This window comes from Amphiprion ocellaris, chromosome 21, assembly GCF_022539595.1.
Source record: "Amphiprion ocellaris isolate individual 3 ecotype Okinawa chromosome 21, ASM2253959v1, whole genome shotgun sequence".
NCBI classification, from domain to species: Eukaryota; Metazoa; Chordata; class Actinopteri; family Pomacentridae; genus Amphiprion; species Amphiprion ocellaris.
The window spans coordinates 5,179,560-5,204,669 of NC_072786.1; the positions used below are offsets into that span (position 1 = coordinate 5,179,560).

The 25,110-nt window shown below is 39.2% G+C and overlaps 1 protein-coding gene across 1 annotated transcript; it reads left to right on the forward strand.

Annotated features, from left to right (window-relative positions):
* Nucleotides 1-2,665: 2,665 nt before the first annotated feature.
* mtpn (myotrophin) lies at nucleotides 2,666-19,963 on the forward strand. Its single transcript, XM_023265845.3, has 4 exons — nucleotides 2,666-3,014; nucleotides 6,525-6,638; nucleotides 7,716-7,799; nucleotides 18,632-19,963. Exons 1-4 carry the CDS (start codon nucleotides 2,943-2,945, stop codon nucleotides 18,716-18,718), a joined length of 357 nt encoding a protein of 118 aa, XP_023121613.2. The 5' UTR covers nucleotides 2,666-2,942; the 3' UTR covers nucleotides 18,719-19,963.
* The last annotated feature ends 5,147 nt before the right edge of the window (nucleotides 19,964-25,110 follow it).

Genomic DNA, 25,110 nt, shown 5'->3' on the forward strand with positions numbered 1-25,110 from the left:
AAAAAAAAGTGTTGTGCTGCTCACTGGCATGACAGGGCCTTACTTTTGCCACAGTAACAGCTATACTTGGTGCTTTTTAATACTGCAAAAGTATATTTTAAACCTTTGTCATAAATAATAAGATACAGCTATGGGAACTCTTGTCGTATTAATTATTCATGTTCCAGCCAGCTGATGGTCATATAGATGGAGGTAATGAAATACTAAAGCGGTAACTCCTTACATTAATATGCAGATGTCATTATTGAAAGCATGAATAGTTGTAATTGACTGCAGTTGATTTAAGCTCCATATGAACTTATGGCAGCACCATTCTGGGAATCATTTTAGTCATATATGTCACATTAGCATAACAACTAGGAGAAACCTGGGCAGTAATCATCCATGTCCTTACTACCATTTGGGTGTAAAATGTGCAACATATACCAGCAGACCAGTTTATTGCCATCACATAAAAGAGTTTTACCACCTGTGTTTCAGCTGCTGAGTTTGTAATATGTGTATGAGAGAGGTGAGAGGTGTCCGGGGGAGGAGGGGGGATGTTGTAAAGGGGAACTATACTAGGAGGAGGAGGAGGAGTTGAATCGCATTAGTGGCTTTTTTATTCGCATCATATTGCCATATTGGATTTTCTCCGAATGGTGTCTTTTTATTGTCCTCTTCATCCTCTGGACAGATTGTTTTCTTCCTGCGAGCTGCTGATTTCATGTAATGATAGCACAACAAGAGCTTGGTTATCAGGCGTATTTCACAGAGAGAGGCTGGAGAGAGGAGTTCAGTGGAAGGAAAAAGGTTAGCGGGCAGGAAATAAGAGATGTAGGAGGCACTGGTGGCAATGCTATGGCAAATATAAAGGCGGGCATATGGCTATTGCTCTGCCCTTGATCCTGTGCAGACCCTTTACCTGGTCCTGCTATATTGCAGCTGGCCCTTGTTCGTCAGCAGTTCAACAAATGTTCTATGACAATAGAGATGGCCCTGGAAGTGATTGCTTCCAACCGGTGCTTTGGTTCCAGGAGTTCCTTGAAAATAATGATACTCAAGCCATGCAGCTGAAACATCACGTGTCATATGAGCTGCTGGCTTTATGCTGGTGCCTCTGTCTCTCTCAGACACCTACATGGGTGTTCTAGATATCTGCTGAGAGGTCAGAGGGCACAATCAGCTTCAGGCACTGAAGGTACCGTCTTGCTTAAGAATGCAAAAGGGTCAATATATAATTGAGGGACTTTTGAAGTCCATGGGATGTAAAAAAAACAACTAATGTTTTTTTTATATTTTATATGGAAAATAACAAATAGTATCTGTGTCCAAGAAATCACTTTCAACTAAGTTCCCCATTACAAAAACACCTCTCAAGGAAGTGTGTTAATTCCAAATCAGATGACCTGCTCCACATGATGTCATTTCCTCCTGAAGAAAAGACTGGCCAGACTCCAAGGCTTTCTTAGTTCTAGAAACTAAGAATTTCAATTTTACTCAATTGTATATATAATATTTAGAAGAATCTTTCTGTAAAAATGCCATGTGGTGTTTGATTTTAGGCGGCCATGCTGATTTTTAGGCATGAAAACAGCAAAAATGTCAACTCTGATACCTGTCAACTGTTACAAAAAGTCCTGCAATTATATATTGACCCAAAAGCAACACAAGCTGTCACCTGATGAAATCTTTATATCAGTTGACCTTTTAATTGGTTTCTCTAACAGTAAGATTTAATTTGAGGATTTGACTTTTGTTTTTTTGTTGTCGATTTTCATTTGGTGGCTTAACATGTCAATGATATTTGACTACTTTGATTTTTAAGTTATTTCCGTACTTGTCTCCTCTTTGCTTGGTGTAAACACAGTCTGCAGTTCAGCTGAAAAAGCCCACAACATTTGCAAATGCAGTATTTTTTGTGAATTTCTAAATAATGCATATAATCTTGATGAAACATCACAATTTAAAGTTTATATTTGGTTAATTTTCCTGACGGATCCGCACATCACACATGATTAGTTCATCTGAAAGTTAAGGGTTTCTGAAGTTGGTATCTCTCATTAAAGATGTGATTTTCTTGAAATATATGTTTCTCTGATTTTGAATGCAGCATAAATATTAGATTACACATACAGAAATTATTTCTGATTCTTGTGAACAGTTTATTATGGCCGCTTAATTTAGAACTGAATGGCTTAGGACAAAAGTTGTAGTTTTGGTATAAATTTGTTATCGTTAACATTTAAACTCCTGACATAAAATAATCACCATTTTGCCCTTTTGAACAGGTAAAAACACTTTTTTTGTTGTTGTTTATGGATAACCCTCAATATGACCCTGAGTGAAAAGAGTAAAACTTGACTATGTTTTTTTTAAACTCAGAGGCTAAATTAGTACTTTTTAAATGTCACATCAACATACCTCAAAACTTAATTTGGTTTCCTGAACCATTGCACATTATGTTTTTTTGTTTTTTTTTTTTACTCATTAATTATTAATTGCAAATGTTTCAAGAATCTATTTCTTCTGTAACCTTTTCAGTGTCCTATTTAACACATTAGATCTTGAGATGTGTTGTTTTTTCCCCCAATCAGAAATAGAGAGAACTTCCTAGTCACTCCTTCAACACTGGTACCTGAACGCAACATCAAACTTGCCGTTAAATATTAAGTTCCGGGTAACTGTGTCGGAAACATTTGTGGCTCACAGAAAGGCGGATCCCAGCCTGCTACTTTGCCTTTTAGAACTTCTCTTGAACCATCTTTTACCTGCCACTCCTCGGCGAGTCGCCTATTTGAACAAAAAAATTGCTATTTTGAGCATTAAAACGGCTCCGTGGTCTGTCGAGTTGTCCGACGAAGAGTTTCCCAGCTAGCTAACTTTTACCGCACTAGCATTTAACTTGTGAACTACCCTGCAGCACAACAGGGAAGGAGCAACACCGGAGCAGACACAGGAAGATGGGAGATAAAGAATTGATGTGGGCATTGAAGACCGGGGACCTGGACGAGGTCAAAGCCAAACTGGTGACGGTAAGTTGGCTCTTATTTGACTGACTATAAAGCAACAAATTTCTGACAGGTGGCAGCTTGGCTAACATAACGAAGTCGGTGGACCTGCTAGCTAGATAGCTAGCGGCAGCATGAGTTGGGCAATGTGTAGTTAGGTAATTCAGAATTGGAGCTTGTGTTAACGTTAACTCTAATCCATGGACATTAAAGCTTGAATTTGTTTCGGAGCATATTAAAGACGGCCAAAGACACTTTAAAATAGACTTGTAGAAGGAGTATGCATGCTAAGTTAGCATAGTTAGCGACGTTCAGACACTGCTATTCTGACACTAAGAACAGGTAGCGAGCCATTTTTTGGCTAGCTGTCTCAGCTACAGCTTTATAATGTTAATTTTTTGCCTTTTGCTATAAACTAGGTGGATTTTGCCGTGTTTCTGGGTCATGTTCAGCTCGGCTAGCTGCCACTATTATTAGTACTGAAAGCAACCTGTTGGTAAGCTAACCAACAATAGCATCAATTGGTACGTGGTGTGGACGGGTCACAGCTATGCCTATTTTAATCTCGCTACCGGCAGCGCCCTGTTGTTTCAATACAACACAAAGGCTACCAGAGAATGCTTATTTCAGTCCTTAAAATGGTTCACCGGTATCGTGCTTTGGCTAACTGCTAGCAGGCTAACCCAGCAGACGGGCCCTGGATCCAGCACCGTCTAGCCAGCATTGGTGGGCGGGGGTCTTAGCTGTAGCCTAGGAGATAGAAGCTCGGTTACAGCAAACCCAGCAGTACCTTCCTAACTAACAGCCAGAATAATCTTTTTGACAGATGGCTAAATCTTTGCCTGAAAACAGCTTTTATCACAGAGCTGAGTGTATGTTGCTGCTCTACAAAAGATTAACAGCATGTGCTCTTGTTTCTGAAAGAGCAGAACATGTGGTTTCTAAAACACTGCAACTTTGCACGACTGCAAACATTGATTTAGTATTGGCTTTATAGTTGTGTAGTTTCTGCATAGTTTGACCTGCATATTTGAATCTCACTCAGCTGTGTTACTTTTAGTACTATATTATAACATACGTTTACACTGCGAATGAAGGTCACTGATTTTTTGGGTTAGGTTTACTAACCAAAATCCAACATAATTTGGTCCATGTAGCCCAATTTAAGCTTTTAAGTATGTGAAAGGCCTTTCTATAAAGAACTGTCTATTTATTTGTAATCCACTCTTCACTTCCCCCTTGATGTGTCTGTTTTTACACCTATTTAAATGTAGCATGTAAAACCTCTTTCAGACACCCATTTGTTTCCGTTTTCTCACAGCCTCTGAATGTGTTGGCTTCATGTCTCCAGGAACACACTGGTCACTGTCCCACAAAAGCGTGACTTTAATCTGACTAAGTCGCACCCAGTAATGTTTTTGTGAAGCTTTCAACACAGCATAAGTTTGAACTGTATGCCATCACATTGACAGACAGGCACACACAAGTGACATGCCATCATCTCAAATGATAGTACATTTGTGTGAATTGATTTGGTGAAGAAGTTATCCAGCAATCAATATTGGTCCTACAACCATCACAGAGAATGCTGAAGGCATGCTAAAATTACAAAATACTTTTCTAATTAACTCTTCTTTGCAATTTCATATCTAGTACAAACTAAAATCTCTAAAGGTAAATCTTAAGTCAAATTCAGATGGAGTCTGTTGGTGACATTCATGAGACTCACCAACGACGAATATAAAGCAGCTTTTCACTAAATTGCAACTGAATCAGAAGTTTAGCATGTTGCTTCCAGATGTTTGTGTGAGGGAGGATCCATATGAACATCTCCAAAGCGAGACAATTTATTCGCTGTAGTTAAATCATAAAATCTTAATGACAGAATGCTCTCATTTTACTAAATGGATGAAGTCAGCAGTGTTGTGTATATCTTATGAATGAAAGGGCAAAAAGATTCACAACAGGATGTCCAGGTGCAAGATCCACTTGCATGTTAGATGAAGCTGGAGTCACAGACTCAGGAAAAGTTTGGGTCTGTCTGGATAATACAAAACCATTGCAAAAGATTAGTCCAAAGTCATTGTTACAGTTGCTGGTTTTTGAGCAACACTAAATGGATGACTTTTCCACCCACAAGGAGATTGTTCCAATTTCTGGTAGTCTTATTGTAACTCATAGGCATTTCATTTCCTTACACAAGTCTGGGGATAAACAACTGTGGTACTTTATCCATTTTCTACAGTGAGAAAGAAATACTTAAAATTTTGCTTGTCACAGTAGGGAAAGCACAACTGTAATTAATAACATTATTGGTGGTTCCACTCAGGTGTCCAATTGCAATTTCACTGGCAGCATCCACAATGTCTGTTTGTACATGTTCCAGCCTCAAGAACAGTCCCTCTAGAGCCTCTTCTATGGCACTTACTTTTGAGCAACCTTGAAAAACTGCTGTGCAAGGCTAATGGTAATTGGTTCAACTTGAAGAAGATGGCACTGATTGGGCAAACTTGGAGAGGACAGCAAATGTGGTTGTTTTTTCTTCCCTCTTAAGGTCCTTGTTGAGTTCAGTTCTCCCCTATAACAACGGCATACATGATATAAAATTTCATCATTTAGGCTAACAACTGGGCCACCTTTGCTTTGCTTTTTGTGTGCTCATAGAGCTGGACTTGCGACTACGGATATTTGTCATTATTTTGGAGTTGACGTGGTTGAAGCTGTTTGATCCTACAGTGTAATGGAAACAGAACAGCTGAAAGAATCTTGGTCAAATCCCTGCACTGTAATGCCACCTATAGATAGGGTTGGAAATATGTGTCATTAAACTAGAATGCATAAACTTGAACCAAGAAAGGACACTATATCATAACCTTATTATAACCAGAATCCCAGGTCATATTCAAGCTCATATCAATATTATATTAACATTGACATTATCCCTTACTGGTATTTGCCCTTTCCTTCTTTTTATTGGAATCTCAACTTTATTAAATTTGCTCTTAGTTGCTCCAAGAAAACCAGATAGCCAGGTTAGCTCCGTCATCCCCAGCTCAGATGTTTTAATATGAACGTCTTGTGTAACAAGATATTTATCTACCTTCGAGGGCCTCTTACATGGGACGCTTTCAGCTTCACTTGCCTTCATCTTTCTGCAGACAATTAGGTAATCATGCACACTTTTGAGAAAAGTTGGAACTGACAGCCACAGCTGTGATTGATTTGTCTTTCATTAGATATTGTCACTGGAGGGCCACCTGCCACACACTTGGCTGTGTGTGCTTAGTGTGGTTATGGAACGAGAGAGGGTGATTTGTGTGCCTGTCCTTTCTCTCTGAAAATGTAGCAGGAAAATGAAGGGGTAGGATGGTGCATTCTTTTCACTTAATTTCATTGTTAGCTTGTATCAACAGTGAGATTCCATGACAAGTAAAAGTGTGGTTTCTGATCATCCTTTAGTGCCTTTTGTTCGCTTGTGACAGTGCTGGGTTTATATTTTTCAGCAAGTTAATGAGAGCTTTTTCTTGATTCCAGGCTGAAGAAGCAAACCGGACCCTGGAAGGTGGGAGGAAGCCTCTGCATTATGCTGCAGACTTCGGTCAAGCAGATGTGCTGGAGTACCTCATTTCTGTCGGAGCAGATGTCAACGTAAGAGCAACGACCATCTCACTTCACATTTATTTTGCTTTCATTTGCCTACTGTCCATAAAATCTAACAGTCCCTGTGTCTGCTTCCCCTCATAATCCAAATCTATTGTCAAACTGCACAATTTCACACAAGGGTTATCAGTTTGTTTGAACAAAATCCGCTTGACTGTTAAAACAAGTTTACCCTGTGTGGTTTTAGCCATTGGCCATTCTTATTAAAGAGTCGTCTTAATCGGTTAGTTCTCATGTTTAACTGGATTAGTCCCTGACCTTCAGGAGTTTCTTCTGGTGGTTCCAAACTCTTTCTAAAGGTATCATATGCCTGTTGAGTAACTTGCAGGACTGTATGTGTAGAGTGACATGAATCATTGAACTCTGGGCATGGAGCCACAGAGTATATGTGAAACCAACTTTTTATTGAGAGTTTATAGGGTGCGTCTTAAAAATCGAAGCCCCCACGTCTGCAAGGTGCATCTTACCCCTTGCATAAGCTTGGACTCAGCAAATCCCAATCATAGCATCCACTGAACTGGACTCCACTAAAACAGTGATTTAAAGGTCCCATATGGTGGAAGTCAGTTTTTATTGTATTGTGTGGTACCACAATAAACATTGAGTTTCAAAATAAGACCAGTCCTTTGCAGTATTTTGAGCTGAAAACTGAGACACATTAAACTTTAATTATTTGCTGAAAAGAGGCACAATATTGGACCTTTAAAGTTGTATGAACTTGAAGTTTTAGTTTTGCCTCCCAAGCCGAAAAATGTTTGTGCAATTCTCTGTTTCCCCTGATAACAAGCTCAGCTACTGAAACTTGGGGGGATAAACATAATGTCGAAGTGCACTACCTTTTCTTAATTTCTGGGCATGATGAAGGAGAAGTAAAACCTCTTTCTCTCTTGGAGAAGTTCTTTTTTTCTCATTTGTTTTTGATAAAAGAAGGATATGCCCCTGTGAAGGATTTGGCCAATGCCTATGATCTTCTGATATAGGAAGCTTTTCTCCAAATTTTTATATATCTTTCTCCGGTTTGTTGCTGTCTAGCACTCATGCCTTTTCCATCCTTTTCCTCTACAGGCTCCAGACAAACATGGGCTCACTCCACTGATCTCAGCCTGTTTTGAAGATCATCTCTCTTGTGTTAAGGTCCTGCTAGAAAAGGTTGGTATTCTGATTTGAGCATGTATTCATGCATGTATATACATGCATCTACACACATAAGTGCCCTGGTGTCTTTCACCCATCAGTGCATGTTGATGTGTCAGAGGTTCCATGTGAGCCATGAGTGCTGATGAGGTAACTCATTAGACAAAAGGCCCTTTAACACGGCCCTGTGAGGCTGTGCTGGAATGTTCATAGAACATCGCACAGCATTGCTGCTGTTCGCTTGTATTTTTTTTCTGTGTTTTTAAGCCATTTCATTCACAGGTGCGCAGTCCTTTGCCTCTTCTAAATCTCTGCTCCATCCTTCCACCTCAGCATCCCTCAGGTGTTTTGCTCTGGAACTATCTTAAACGCTACCTCAGTTAAACAGATGCATGCCGCCATGTGCGTATCTAGTCACAGCTGTGAGGAGAGAGACAGTACTGAGTCAGGCACAGCTGGCATTGACTGAAACACTACAACTGAATAACAAGCATACCATAATAAATGTCCAACCCATCCAGCGTCATCCAGCCATAGAAAACAGATTTTGTGCAGTTCCATCACAATCAAAATGAAAGCCTCATTTGCAAGTGGAGGTCAAGTCAGGGCCTTTTTCTTGCACATCGTACCTGAATGTTTGACTCGGAAGTACATGCATGGCAGACATGCATAAATAAATGACAGATGCTGCCGTAGCTCTGTTTCACCATAGTCCAAATTAGGCTGTCTGCAGGAGAATTGATGGCACTCTGGACAATAATTGTCATCCAGTCGGCAGCCACAATAGCTACTTGTGATTCAGTACCAGCTTCTTTTCTTTTTGTCTCACAGTCCTCTGCCATACAAATTCAATATGTTCCAGTAGTTGGTGTTGTCTTTTTAAATAATACATATTACCCATAACATTTAAAGTATACATTGTATTCCAGAAGCATTTTTTTGTGTTTGTTGAAAAATTCTTTACATCCCAACAGTTAGCAATAAATCAAGTGTTTAGCACAGAAAAGAATGTTTAAACTGTTGCAGTTTACAAGCCTGTAAAAGGCCTGTCTAGTCACAGCATTCAGTCAGCATGAGAGAATTGGATGATACCTGCCTGTCTAGCTACTTATGTGCATACACACTCTGCCTGTGCACTCATTCCGTCCTTCCACAAGACTAGCTGGACACATTCCTAGAATTACCAAGCAAATTTTAGAGTTCTTCCTCAGCCTGCCACATCTTGCACTGCTAAACATCTTTCAGTGCCTCTTGTGGTTTCTGTCCTCCTCCAGTTACATGAGGGTATGTTATTACATATATGCGTATATATTTCCCACCTGTTTGCATTGTAACTTACTTGTCAGCCAGTGCTCTTTGATGATATTTATCTTATGCTAGGCTATATGGGCTTTGAACAGGATGTTTCCCAAATGTGGTGATGTAGTCTATTTTGTGTTTTTAGATAAGAATAATTTAAATGGCCAGTGCTTATCCCCACAAATGCACACAGAGCACGTTCATATGTTTTGCCAGGAGCCCCAAAACAACTGGGTGGGTTTTCTTTTGAGTGTACGCATTTACAGTCCAGCTGACTTTACTGTCTCTACGATCCTGTATACATTAGTTTTACTTGGAAGACCAGCTCAGTTGGACAGAAATACAAAGAATATGAGCTTAGCAAGGGGCACAGCTTAGCTTTGTAAATACACATCAGTCACAAAAATTGATGGGCAGTTTTGACTCTGGGGCTTGAAACCTAGCTGATGGAACATATAGACGGCGTCAGTTAAAGGCTGCCCCAAAATATGATACGTGTATATAAGAAAGAGAGATAGATATGTGAGGGTGAGCGAGCAGCTGTCTGTCCCAACCAGGCTAAATGAGGCAGGGTAAATAAAGCCACACAGTAGCATCATCTTGGTTAAGAGAAAGTAATACGAAGTGGGGAGGGGGCTGTCACAAGCTAAGCCACACTACCGATTCGGGAAATCAGTCTTTGTACTCTATACAATCGCATATGTGCCATTCAGGCAGACTTTTCATTAGGTTCACAGTTTCAGCTGCATTTTGAAGTAGACAGTTGAAAAGATGAGACCATAATCTGTGCATGGTAAACAATAGAGAGTTAGGTTAGAGAGCACTTATGTGGTACTCCATGCCAGCATAATTCCTGTTGGCAATTAGCTGTATTAATCCCCCATTTCGTAAACATAGCCAAATACCCTGGCCGTTGCATTAACAAGCCAGCAGAGTCATGCAGCAACTGGCAACTGCTCTCAGCTGGCCACCTGGCTGAAAGATAAACTGGCAGAAGCAGCCAACAAGAAAAAATAGCGGTTTACAACTCAGTCAGTTATTTACTAAAAAAGTTGCATAATGTTGGCAAGCACAGGCAGATACACTGTTCTGACTGATATATCTGCTTGACAGAGAACTAATATTTGGTTGGTTGAAGTTTTGTGTTCATCATAGGTTCAGGAATATCACTTTCAGTTATTGTCTAAAAGCTGTAATATCTTTCATTATCAGATGAAAAGGTGTGGAGTGATGTTTTGGTCGAAAATGCATCACTAGATGATGCACTTAACGTCCACAAGAGTTTTCAATATCGCATTTGTCACATGTCACCTTCGCATCACAGTGAATGATTTGGGTGTAAGACCTTCATACTGTTTCTTATAAAAGCAAAAAGACGTCATCATCGACTGTAGCGAGTTTTCTTTATTTCCCTGCTAGCAGTCACATTTTCACATCTTGCTGAAAGACAGATGCTCTTCTGCATCTGAAGTAGGCAGCAATGAAAGTACCACCTCTGCTTTGTAAATGAAAGCCTCTCGGGTCGACCTAAAAAGTGTTGGTATCATAATAGGGAGGACAGGCAGCCAAAGCTCATCTGGACAGGGAATCTGATGGAAGGCAAACATTTAAGTGAACCCATGGGTTGTTTCTCTCCCTACTGATTTTTACTAAGCACCATTAAGGATTAACTCTGAGATGCTTCCAAAAGGTCAGCAGTCACCGCTGGGACCAGATCTCAATATATCTACCCCTGACAGCTGTGAAAACTTGCCATGTGTCTAATTATGAGATGATGAGATTGTCTCAGAGCCACACCATTCACTGTGCTGCTGTATAGCCACTCTTTCTGGAAGTACCTGTTGCACCACAGCCACCACATTACATTGGATAAAGGAAACCCACTGAGAGCAGTGCATTGTGACTGTTGAACTGTCGGACAGTTTTGTGTTGGCATAGGAAAATTGTTTGGTTCCCTAGTGCATCATGGGAGCTGACCCCTGCCCCCTTAACTGTGTGGTGTGCTGTTGTTGGTAATGAATTATGAAAGGCCATTTTAACCCGTAAGGTGACCAAGCCATAAGATCCTAGCCAAGAGTGCTGACTACAGTCCACAGAGGCGAGCCAGTTAATTTAAAGTCAACAATGAAAGGTCACAAACAACCACACACACATGAATACACACACACACACACACACACACACACACACACACACACACACACACACACACACACACACACACACACACCCTTTTCTTCTGTGAGGAACTCTGTACATGACCATTGACTTGGAAGAAGTGCAGTATTATTATGTCAAGTCAGTTCCTGTTATTATCTTGTCCTCTAAACGTGACCCCATAAGGTTCCTTATAGTTGTGTGTGAGTGTCTTTGATATAAAATAGAAGTGGGCCTTTTATTTTTCTTCGAATCTAAAAGTAGGATTTTTCAAAGAAAAAAGGCCAGTAGACATCATCTTCCCACACAAAAGTTTTATAACTGCAAGTGATTGTCTTGAGACTCCTCCACAGTGGCTAGTCGCCTAGTCAGATTTACATGTGTGTTGCTAATAGAGCTGTAATGAGTAGTTACAGCAGCAGAAAATTAAGAGGCAAATAGTTTAGAATTCAAGTCATTTTCTGAACAGAAATTCTCTGGTTCCACCTTTGCAATGTTCTGACTAGGCATTTTTTAGGCCTGCAACTACTCTGACTGTGTTGACAGTTAAATAATCTATCAATTATTGAAACAATCGACTATTATAAATGTCTCTTATTTAGCATTTTTTACGCATGTGTTAACTAACAGTAAAGTTGCTGGCTGGGTATTTTTTTGTAATATTCATATACGTGTGTTTATGTGAATTGCAGCTACAACACTGCAATTTTCAATACCCAGCTTTATTATATTATGTTGGAAAGTTGTTAAACCCGGGGGCTGGGACTGGAACATGAGCACAGGAACCTATCATGTGGCCCTTAAATAACAGGCAGGCAGAGAGGGATGCTAAAGACAGACACCACTGTGGTCAAATGTCAGACAATGGGCCGTTGGGGGGGCGGTAGGTCAAGCTTTATAGTTTATTGGCTCCCAGGGCTCCAGACTAACTTTTTCCCTGGTACAGGCACTTGCTGAACATTTTCTTGTCGATAAACGCTACAATTTACCGATGTTCCCTAAACGCCCCCCAGTACAGGCCGTGGTAACTGCTGCTCAGACAGGTGTGTTACAAAAAATTATTTTGAAAAGAGTTAAACTAGGGCGTTTTTAATGTGTCCCAGATGAAATGGAGTGATGTTGTTTCTACATGCGGTCTTTTCTATGAGCAGGAAAAACAGCACATGAAGGTACGCTCCATATTTTGCGAGAAGACCGCAGTTTTAAACGTAAATACCACAGAAGGACAAAGGACTGTTAAACTGAGGCTTTGTTGATGTTTTTGACTCAGTGGAGCCAAGAATGTTGATTTGCGGCTGAGCTTTTCCACCATTTTACCTGTTTCCAGCTTTACTGCCTCACTGTAAGTCTAGTTTAAATCTTTTCTTTGGTTTAGGTCCAGCGGCGGTCAACTTGGGCCTAGCAGGTAGAGATGATGGCAGTACAGTGGCAGGAGCCCATTTTATATTTTGTAGACACACTTCACTCTAGTAAGCAGTAATGCCTTTACGTCAGAACATTGAGTCCGCGCAAAAAACAAACACACACAATAATGGCACCAAGTAATCAGCAGTTAAATTTGTTGGCAGTTTATTTGGTCACCAGTTTTTGTTGACATTTAACATTTGTTGCTCCCCTGGTATCTTAGGGTTTTGGACTGTTGGTCGCACAAAACAAGACATTTCATAATGTCACGAAGAACTCCAATTAATTGTTATGCTCTTAAAACTCTTAAATGGTCTGTAAACAAAGCGTTTAATCGATTAAGTTGAGAAATTTATTTGTAGATCAATTGAGAATGGAAAAAAAGTCATTGATTGCAGCCCTTATCTCTAATAAAATGAACTGCTATTATGAATTTATCATGAACATATAAAACGAGTAAATCCAACAGGATATGGTTTGTATTATTCTTGCCAATAAACAAATTCCTCTCTCCAAATAATCTATAGATTGACCCACTACTTATTCATATGTAACAGATACGGTCAAGACTTTACCTTTTTTTTAAATAGTAAAGAAAACATGGCCTTGAAAACTCCAGTCAACCTAAAAATGATTCTCCCTCATCCATTTCATCCAGTCTTTTTCACAGAGGTTTTCCAGAGCTCCTTAACCTATACCAAACACATGTATTAAATCTAAGGGCGAGCTGACACAACCTGCTCTTAACACAGATATTGATCTTCCTCTTTTCACTGTCTGTTATAAAATTTGTCTTCTTACAGGATAGTAATGTTAGACTGTTGCCAAGAGGTCAATAGTCTGATGTCAGCATTGCATTTCAAATTAGGCTGAGTGAAGCTCTTGCCCAATATTTGAAGACTTATGCTTGGGAGGCCTTTCAATTCCATTTACTGGTGACATAATGAAAACTTAATGGACACTTTGGCGGGTCGGTGGCATTATGTTACTGACCCTGAGCTACTTTGTATGGCTCCATAACCCAGGATGATGATGATGCATCTCAGTTTGACCGGAGACACTCTGGGAGTCTATTCTTATTCATTAGGCTGTGTCTCACTTGGCCACCAGCTCCTCTTTGATTGGATAATGTTTGGACAGTGAGGTGTTCATGAGGGGTCATTATTCAAGTTGAGGAAAGCTCATTAGTGTAAGTGGTGTCAGGAGTGTGCCACTGAGCTGGTTGGCCATTGGGGATGGCATGGTGTACCCAGAGAGGCATTAATGGTGGAAGAAGGTAGGCCAGAGCTATTATTGGAGCTCTACCATGAAATCACATATGAAGTAAAAATCTGTTGCACACTGCCGTTTTGGGATACTAGAAGTGAATGCTCATCATGACATTGTTATGCCTCCAATATGGTGGTGTAGAGGTATATAGTTGGATTTAACAAATGCGCAACTTTGTTTGTTCCCAAGCAAGTGTAGTGTTGATGGTGAAATTGTTAAACTCAAGGTGCAATACTGTTTTCTGCCATCTAAATGAGGTCTGTAGAGTCGGTTACTAGATATGGTCTTGAAGCAGCTACTAATGACTTCCCCTGAGTTGTAGAAAAGTGGATGGAGAAACAGAGCTTCCTCCTATCTTCCCATCCTCCCCTTTACCCACTGAAATCACCGGGGTGGAGAGTACAATGATTGCTTACCAGGAGCCTTATATAAATGAGTGCACAGCGGTTGGAAAGGTTTATTCCCACAACAAACACTTGATTCGTGTTTTTTTTACAGGTGGACAAAGTAACAGTTCATATAAGAAGAACATTAACGCATTATCAGAGCAGAACAATCCTGGTTTCCCCAGGATCTGTCCTGTCTCTGACAAGATAAATTACACTGAAGGAATCCTCTGTGTGTCTGCAAATAAAATAATGGGTGGATGACCTTTTGCTTTTCTTTTTGACATTTGAAAACCTGGACACCAAAGCCTCCACAACTGAACCTTATATTTCACCTCATATTTGAATCCATGCTGCACTGTAGCATCAGTTGAGATTTCTAGATGCTCTAGCAGAAATCTTTCTAAAAACTGTATGTTTATTCAGACATTATTGAAAAGCTGATGTTGGACCCATAGAAGTGGTTGCAGAAAGTTCTGAGTCTCAAGTTTGTTTTTTTTGTGCATATTAACCGTCTGAAGTTTATACTTGATATTAAAGTCGGGAACTGTAAAAATGCAAAAATAATTGGGTCAGTATATAATTGTGGGACTTTTTACAACACAGTTGACAGTTATCATAATTGACATTTTTTGCAGTTTTCAGGCCTAAAATCAACATGGCCACCTATAACCAAACACCACATGGCATTTTTAGATAAAGATTCTTCTAAATATTATATATACAACTGAGTGAAATTGAAATTTAAAGTTATGTATAAAGAAATTGTAGTAACGCTGTTGGCATGTGATAAATCCACTACTTTATTATTAAAAAGCTTTGGAGGCTTGCCAGTCTTTTCTTCAGGAGGAAATGACATCATATGGAGCAGGTCATGTGATCTGGAATCAACACACTTTCTTGAGAGCTGTTTTTGTAATGAGGAACTTAGTTGAAAGTGATTTCTCAGACACAGATATAATTTGTTATTTTCCATGTGAAATTTGATATATTGCCAAAAGAGATATATCTGTCTTGATTATCTCAATAAAAAGAACACAATCAAAAAAAAATTTTGAACAAGCTCATTTTATTACTGTTTAGCTAATTAGAAGGTGGTTGTTACTCAATTTGGCTGGTATTTGGTATTTGGTTATTAATAAGTGATTATTTCCATAATAAATAATTATGGAATTTGCAAAGACATGATCATAATGAACATTAAAAAAATTAGTTTTATTACTTTTAATAAAAATGTATGCAAGATATATCCCATGGACTTCAAAAGTCTCTCAATTTTATATTGGCCCAGTTAGTTGTCAAGTGCCGTTTGAGAAATATTAACCAAAACTTAAAATCATATTTTAATGAAAATATGACTCTACATCTCTCATTTGTAAATGTGCCGCAAATAATTTGCATTTACGTGATTAACTAAAAAAAAAAAAGATAAATAAAAATGCAACAGGAGCAAAAGATGCCAAAAAACTCTGAATGAACACAATAGTTTGTTACTAAGTGAGCTTTAGATGGTCTTTTTTTTTTTTTTTTTTTTTAAGCTTTTTTATAGAGTAAGGTTACTACTCTTTGCCCACTTCCAGTTTTCCAGTCCTAGCTAAGCTAAGTTAGTGAACAACTAGCATCTTCTTTTTTTTTGGCATTCATACATGGGAGTGATATCAAGCTAGGGCATTTCCCTAAGGTGACCAAGCCATAAGATCCTATTTCCCAAATTGTAATAATGTTCTTTAAAGTATCTAAAATGCATTGTTGTTTATTATCCACAAAAAATATAAGTGCCACTGTGGGGCTTGAGCTCAACAGAGTTATCATAGTTCAAGTCAGCAGTTGATTTGTTATTTTTTAACAAGGGGGACTGTCCAATAGGACGACCACCTTACTCCCACACCACCAACAAACACACGAGAAGGAAGATGGCAGGTTAACAGGGTGGAAGCATTGTAATCATTTACTAACAAGCGTGGTGGCATCCTCTATAAAATTGTCTAGTTGTTCTAGTGTTGCATAACAGCTGCTAACGTAACTAGAGTGTTGACAGATGAAGCATGTTATGAATTGACAAAACTCTCTCCTACTTTGTCTTTCATCTCCTTCCCAATTAGAGATGTAGATCTGACAGGTTACCCACTCGGCTCGGGTAAATCTCACTTGGTCAGGATACGCTCTGCTGCTCCTGCGGCATGGAATTTGCACCCAGACAACTATCCTCACATTGCCGGGCACTTGAACTGGGTCACATTGTTTTTGATGCCCTGCTTCTCCACGCAACAATAGACTCTCTCTGCCTTGGTTCTGTAAGCCCTTTGCTAAGAGGCTAAAGCTGGCAGACCAAACAAAGGGACGTCTCTGCACTGCATACCCCTCCACTCCTCCATCGCCCATTAAATCTGTTGTCATTACATGTGCATTCAACACGTTGCCAGGTCTCATTCTCTCACTTTTTTTTTCCAACTGTTTTTTGTCCTCTGTAATCCAAATGATTTCCATCCACTCCCATCTCTTTCACATTGATTCTGTTATCCGCCTGAGTTCAAATAGATTTGTGCCTCTGTGTCGGCGACTTTGTTTCGCATGTGCTGTCTGCATAAAGACAAGCTGACAGGCAAGTCCTCAGTGACTGAGTTGGGAAAAATAAGTGAAGTTTAGCTGTTTTGCCACAGGCCAGACACTTGTAGGAAGCGATACAGACAAGAAACGGCCAAAGTATTTACCACAGAGAGCCAACACTTTGCAGGTTTACTTTCCAAGCACTTTCTGTCACCATCCACTGATTAATACAGTCATACTAGCACATTTAGACCAGAGGCAACTAGGGGCAAGTCTAAGCAAAATACCCTGACTGTCAGCTTCCACCTAGCCTTTTTAAGTTCCACTCTCTTCAACTTTTGCAATAGATCTCAGTGAGTTCTTTCATGTGTCTCTCTGAAAAAGTGCAGCATGTTTCTAGGATCTGACTTTCATGTTCTACAATTGCCTGCAAAATGAATTTATTAGCATAACAAAAAAACTGCAGCTCCCATGACAGTTCCCCAGAGCAGCAGTGCAGGTACTTGTTCCGTCACAGCATGGTTTCTTCCACGTCCATTGTGTCAACCAATGTCGTAACATTTTGTTAATTTGGTTTATGGAAGAAGGCTGCATTTTTAGTACCTTTCATCGAAGTTTTCCTACTTGTGGAACAGACCCTGAAGTTCTGATTTCACTTTGGCTTTTTATTGTTCCCGGCCCTTGTGGAAGTCTGGAGTGCTGAAGAAGTAGTTTGCAAAGAAGGATTAGTTTTGAAACCTCACAGCTGGTGCAACTTATGCACAAAATGTATTAGTAAAACTCAAAAAAACTTTACTTTCAACTTGAGTGCTACAGCTTCATAGTAACTGGGAAGTAGGGTCAATCAATTATTAGCCCGGCTTATAAAAGCTAAGAAGTTATCTTTTAATAAAACTTATGTAAAACATAAAGAAAGGCATTTGAATTAGGTTTTGTGTTGTAATTTGTGCTATCAAAAAATTTTAGGGCTGGTCCAAACAGCAATTTCTGGGTTCTGGATATTCGGGCCCAGTTAATGACGAATATCCGAATATTTGGTTTTGTTCACAATGTAGCCAGTCTTCGAGAAAATGCACTCTGAAGGGGTCGAAGTGGCAGTATGACTGTTAATGCCAGTTTAGGATAGGGGTCGTAGTTTTGTTTCCACAATCCAAGTGGGCCAGACTGGACTCTAGTAGAGTCCGTGAAATACTGCTCCATCTCTCGCTTGGCACTTTAATCATGCCTCTCAAGGTGTTCATTGGAGTTCCACAGCATTAGCATGAATATCTCCGATTCGGCATGTTGTCTTCTGTTTACAAACACGGGCGAAGTGAAGCGTGACGTCAGAGTTGGTTGATCCATGTGATTCAGCCAGCCAACTGGTCAATTAAAAGTATCGCTGACCCCAGAGGTCACTGCAGTCCACAAGACTGAGTTACACCAATGCTTCATGACAGTAAAACAGCTACTCGGTGGCAGCGGTGGGCGGGACTTGAGTATTTGGATCTGAAAATTACTATTGGGATACCACCACAACGACCGAATATTTGGATAGTCGGGTCCAGCCCAAGCAATTTCCATACCAAGATTTTCCTTCTCACAGCAGATGGTTCCAAATTTTGGTCGTCTGTGTCGGCCCTATTGGTCGACCCCTACTACTGTAAATATTTTGATGCAAATTGTCAATGATAATTTCTCCATAAAGGACTATAGTTTTCTGTCTCTGCTCCTCTCTGTAACCCCTGACCAGATGTGGGTAGAACTTGATGCATATTTAATATTCATGTCCCCTCTCCTCCACAGGGAGCTGACAAAGACCTGAAAGGACCGAATGACGTTACTGCCTTGGAAGCTGCCCAGAGTGATCCCATAAGGGCTCTGCTCAAGTGAGACACCACGGTGTGGGAGGTGGCTGGACAGGTGGGTGAACGGGCACACAGATGGATGCAGTGGTCCCCTGACAGAAGATGGACTCACCCCTTTTACCCCGATCAACCTCTGTCTTAACACTGCTTTTGTCTGTTTGTTAAAGGTTCATTTTGTCTGTCTGGTGATTTTCCTTTACCTTTTTTTTTTTTCTTTTCCCCAAGTTTTTGGGATAGGATTTTTCTCTTCTTTTTGGCCTCTGTTTGTAGCCATTTAACAGAAGGACTTCTCAATTATGTCTCCCTTAGGGACCAAACACTGGGGGAGTGCTCTTGTACCTGGAACCTAAAACACTGCTCAGACTAGAAAACAGACTGTAATACAATAAATGGCAATGCTTAGCACTTAAATATACATCTCTCTTTTGCAGTTGTCTCTTCAAACTCTACAGAAATCAAGTGGTAATAGATCAGTAGTGTGTTAATATTTTTACAACTTCAATATAAGTATTGTATGGCCAGTGCTTAATCTCATGACCAGTAACTGCACTGTCCTATACTAGATAGACTGAAAAGAACGGTTGTAAAGTTTCATTTTATTAACTTCTTCATTATATGTGGCCTCCTCCTCTACCTTTATTTCTTCTTTAATAGACCAAACTGTCCCTCAAATCCAATCTTGAAATTCTTGAAAAAAGGTGTTGGGTGAGAGAGGTCCAGAGGTTCCTTTTCTACTTGGCCCTGAATCACTTACATATCAAATGGTGTTTTTTGACAAATTTTACATTATTAATGCACACGAAGCATTCTGTACTCTTTGACCAATCACCATGCTGGCTAACTAGAAAGACTTGAATGTTGCAATTTTAAAAAATCTGTTATTGAATCCCTTTGGAAGCAATGTTAACCACACATAATAATAGAATTAGGAATTTTAGAAATTTGTTGATTTCGTCGCCCCTGGAGTGAGATTTCGAAGCAAAAATTCCTTTTTCGTTGCAGCTTCTCTGTGTATTTTGTAACTGATGGGCTCTAGTGTTTGTGAATGATGGGTAAATAGGGGTTAGAGGTGAAACGTGATGGTGGGGGCTCTTAGTATTCCCCTTGCCTTGGATTTGGTTAGAAGCCCTGCCTGTTTTGCTGCATGTCAAAACTGCCTCTGCTTTTATGTTATGAAATGGTCACTGTCCTCTTTTGGTTGCTTTCAAATGAATTACTACAATGTAATGGACAAAAAAAAGACGCTCTTGCTGACTTTGTTGTGACAAAAGTCTGTAAAAACAGAAATAAAAATACCTATAAAAAATGTCTGACATTTGAACCATTTTCCTTGAAAACTGGGAAGGGAAACAGGGAAGAACAGTCAGAAAGATAGTTGAAACTAATGGGAGAACTACAGCAGGAGCACATTTTCTGTGACATACCACATTCATTTACATTCACCACCATGGTATGAGCTCTACAGTTAGCTTTATTTGGAGTACATGAAGGCATTTGTGTGATTTTATGCTAAATTCACTTGAGACAGGATTAGGATGCACGTTACCGAATCTTAAGATGTCGACCTTCGCTGAGTGTCTTTGCCAACAGGGATGTTTTCCACAGACTTTTTTTATTATAAAGGCTGAACAATGAATCAATTTCAAATCGAAATTTAGACAAAATGCAATTAGCGAATCACAAAGGCTGCATTTTAGGATAAACAAAGTGTGGCTGGTTAATATTGTCACTAATGTTGTAGTTAATTTTTATTTGAGCAAACTGAAACTTTAAGTGGTTGTTTAAACTGCCCATTAATCAACGTACAGGGGATCCTCCGCTTATGTCGGAGTTCGATTCCTGCAGATTGATGCAAGTCTATTTTCACTGTAATGTAAACAAAGCCGTTACATGCATCACAATATTGATCAGTTCTTCAAAAGTCATGAATACCAATGACTTTCATGCATGTTTGAGTCATTTTACAAGAAGATAACAGAATATGTTGCACTGTTTTGTAAATGAATAATTATAAATAAATCAAGTACATATACAACATTGCCTGCTATTAAAACAACTTAAGTAGTTTGTCATGTTCACTCTTGTTGATTTACGCACTAATTATTGCTCAGATGGTTTGCATTAAACTTCGTAGAAAGTTCAAGCACATGCTGCCGCACTTCAGTTGTCTGTTGAGAGTGTTGCCATTCCTGAGCTGCAGCTTCTAATTGTAGTAGGAAGACCTCTGGTTTCAGGTGTTGCATAGTTAGACTATTCTGTTCTGCACCTCATAAGCATTTGGAAAGCTCTCTGACTTAATTGCAGTTAGTTAAAAGAATTACAATCTTATTGGGCGAGGAAAGTCAAATATAAAAAAATTTATGTTTTTTTTATGTTCATTATGATCATGTCTTTACAACAACCTTCTAATTAGCTCAACAAAAATAAAACGAGATTATTCAAAAAATTGTTTCGATTCTGTTCTTTTTAAGTTGAGATAATCATGGCAGATATTTCTTTTTAGCAATATATCAAATTTTATATGGAAAATAACAAATTGTATCACTTTCAACTAAGTTCCCCATTACAAAAACACCTCTCAGGAAGTATGTTAATTCCAGATCACATGACCTGCTCCACATGATGTCATTTCCTCCTGAAGAAAAGACTGACCAGACTCCAAGGCTTTCTGAGTTATTTAATATAAAGTAGTGTGTGAGTCAAGTGTGGATTTATGGCATGTCAACAGGTTTACTACAATATCTTTAGAAATAACTTTCAATTTTCCTCAATTGTATATATAATATTTAGAAGAATCTGTAAAAATACCATGTGGTGTTTGGTTATAGGTGGCCATGTTGATTTTAGACCTGAAAACAGCAAAAATGTCAGCTATGATACAAAAAGTCCCATAATTATATATTGACCCACTTGCCGGTAACTTTATTTCTTCTACACATTTAAAGAACCTGTGGAATCAGAGATCTTTAACTTGCTCTTTGAAAAATCCATTTTTAGAGTGAAAATGCTCCTAGTTAGTCCGTGTTAGCAGTGTGTTTCTATCCAGTTGTTATCAAGTGGTGCCTTAGGTGAATCCTAACAGCTACACAAGCCTATCAGCCAGAGGCTAATTACAGAGCACCGTGACAACAAAAAAAAACCAAAAACACTGATAAAAAGTTCCACCTTGCTTCAATTTTCCAGTCCATTTATTGTACATAGACATGTCCTGTCATTCCTGTGGTGTTTAGTGCCGGGAATCAGATGAGTAACTGGTAATTTTCTACTACAAGGAACATCATTCTGTTTGACAAATTTTACCTTTGCTGTTCTCGTAGCCTCAGGTGATCTAATCAGTATTTGTGAACTTAAGCAACTCAGTCCTAATCAAAAAAGACCGCAGACTCTAATCTTTGTTGTCGTACCAATCTACCGCCTCGAGCTGTTCCATTATAAATCACAGACTGACTGACTCCCACTAGATTAGTCTGAATGTGTAGATTCAAATAAGCTCCATATCATAATAGGACAGTCGTCTCTGACACAGAAAATACTCTGTCATCCACAGGTATTTACAGCAGTCATACCAAGTATTGTCGTGGTCGCTTTTAGCATCATCTTGTGACTGTTGTGTCACAAAGTAAACTCATGTTCCACAACAAAAACGGTCAACACCCTTTAAACTGCTACATTGTCATAAATGATGCATTCACGGACACATTTTAATAAAATTACCCATCAATTGTAATTAGCCAATTGAAAAAATATCCCTTTTGAACATATTGTCCATTCTTGTAAAAACAGATGATTTTTTTTAACCTTTAAAACCCGACTGATGCACTTTGCGTCACAGTCGTTCTGCTTTAAATTGCTCTCCAAGTATTCATTGCAGCACCTATCAAGTAAAAGTTCACAACTTGACCTTTTTAATGATGCCACTTACTTGTCTGTGTGACAAAGTGTTGGCAAGAGAAACACTTTTGAATCAGATTTAATCATAGTTACAACCTGCATATAGCTCTTCATCTACTCCTCTTGTTGGAATTAATCATGAACAAGTAAATGGAAATATATGGAACTCGTGGAAAGACAGATATTGGAGCCTTATAATGATGCCTTTCACATGTTTGTACTTATATTTGTAGTACATTTGTACTAAAGTAATTACATTATGAAAACAAATTAGACTTCTGAAATGTAATATCTTCGATATTTTTTCCATCTATTTTTTTGCTTCTTTTCCTCTGTTGTTGTGAATAAGCCACAAAGTTTGTTCCACTTCCTACCACAAACCAAAAAGCTAAAGCTGCTCAGTCGTTGTGTCATGGCCGACGGCTGAAATCATGGCACTGTGACCATTTAATATAGATGTACCCACCAACAAAATGACATTGTGCTGAGCGACAGCTCAGCACAACCTGGATCATCAGTGGTCGATTTTTAGTAGGATCACAATCATGTGATCATCAGCAGGCAGCTGATGCAGTGTTCACTTGTTGTCATGGTTACAGTGACGCCGTGCCACTATCTCACAATGATACAGAAATCTTTAACAAATCCATAGATCCAGACTACAAGCTGCATCACTGCCAAAATCTAATCACTTGGTCCTTGTGTCATTTCTGACCTTCCCTGAAAATTTCATCCAAATCTGTTGGTCCAATTTTAAGTAATGTTGCTAACAGACAGACAAACTTACACCAATCATCACATAATTCCGCCGCATTTCTGTATCTTGATTTTATAGTTTGTTTGTTGCAAGATTCCATACAATCTCCTTTACACAATTTGGAATAGACCTATAAAGCAGCAATTTCACTAGTGATTGTTTTTCCCCCTTTACATTAAGGCCAATGTAAAAATGATCAAAAGATCCTGACAGCCTAGAAAAAAAACAACATACAGTATTTATTGATAGGTTTCACAATGACCATGATGACAGGTTTAATCTCTGAACCCCAACAGGTTTCTGCGTGTTTTATTCTCCTGTCACATTTTCTACTCACTGTTGGCTCATATTCCCTGCAATAAAGTGCTGCACTTCTGTGGAAATACCACAACCATGGTTAGAAGTAGACAGAGCTCAAGAATGTGTTCATGCAGTATTAAAAAGTTAGAACGCCATAAATCATAAAAACAAAAAAAAATTAAATAGAATTTATCTATTTTGCTAAAACTGAAAACACTTGGAGTCGACATGTGTAGCTTTTTTCCAAGTGGTACCAATACTATTAAAGAAAAGATGGTAACTACAGACTACGGATATTTTACTAATTGCATTTAGTTTGTTTCTGAGCTGCTCTGTGTACACAGCCTGCAGTTCAGCGGAAAAGTTCCTAAATTTTTGTCAGGCAACTGTTGGACACAACTGAGTCATTGATGGCTTCACAGTTGTGCAGAGGAGTGCCAATTTTTTTGTCTTTCACAGAATCCATTTAGTACTAATGACTGATTTTTGAAGAATTTTTAAATGAGACATGTAGAATAAGGCCTTTTTGATGAAATATCATGAGTTTAAACTTTTAGATTTGGTTGAGTTTTCTTATGGAACGGCCTGTCATAGATGAGTAGTTCAGGGACTGTTGGAAAGTCAAAAATCCAACGATCTGTTCTAGTTTTAGTGTCTTGCTCTGATCAGTGGGATCATTTTGGCATTTTTAAAAACAGCTCTTTAAAAGCTTCCCGCCTGTTTCGGGATTAGAGGGTTAAAAGTAAAGCTTGTGAAGTTACTCTGAAAATAGCCTGGGGCTCACAGGGTGAAGTTACATTTAAGCCCCACCACCTCGATTTAAACAGCTCAAATTCAAGTAAAACCAAACGCAACAGCTGAAGTGCTGCACCATCTTCAGTTAAACTCCAACTAATGTACTGTATGCACGTAAAAGAACCTCAGACTGTTTACATTCAGTCATCTGATCAGCGGGACCCTTTTATAAAACATTGCTACATGGTGATACTAGCAGTAAAAACTCAACAGGGTTCATTCAAATGAAACATCATCTTCTCTGTATGACTTCATCACATTATATATATATTTGCTGTCTACTTTCCCTGCACTTCACTGGTGTTTTATCACATTTACTCGAGATGAAAACATAGAACATTTTAAACGTCTTGTGAGTCACTTCATACACATTCACCTGTAATTCAGCCCGACACTTTTAGGAGCTTTTAAACACCTCAGGATCTCAAATGGAGTTTAAAATAAACCCGTCCACATGGCGTGAGTAATGACGGAGCTGGAAGGAGGTGGGAGAGATCGATGGAAGCATGGAGCTGAGATGCAGCATGGAGCTGAGATGCAGCATGGAGCTGAGATGCAGCATGGAGCTGAGATGCAGCATGGAGCTGAGATGCAGCATGGAGCTGAGATGCAGCATGGAGCTGAGATGCAGCATGGAGCTGAGATGCAGCATGGAGCTGAGATGCAGCATGGAG

What these genes read in the sequence shown, in the direction of transcription:
- mtpn (XM_023265845.3), top strand. Translation starts at nt 2,943, where the DNA reads ATGGGAGATAAAGAATTGATGTGGGCATTGAAGACCGGGGACCTGGAC. An exon ending in CTGTCGGAGCAGATGTCAAC is followed by an intron (nt 6,639 to 7,715) that starts GTAAGAGCAACG and finishes TTTCCTCTACAG; the next exon opens with GCTCCAGACAAACATGGGCT. An exon ending in TTAAGGTCCTGCTAGAAAAG is followed by an intron (nt 7,800 to 18,631) that starts GTTGGTATTCTG and finishes TCTCCTCCACAG; the next exon opens with GGAGCTGACAAAGACCTGAA.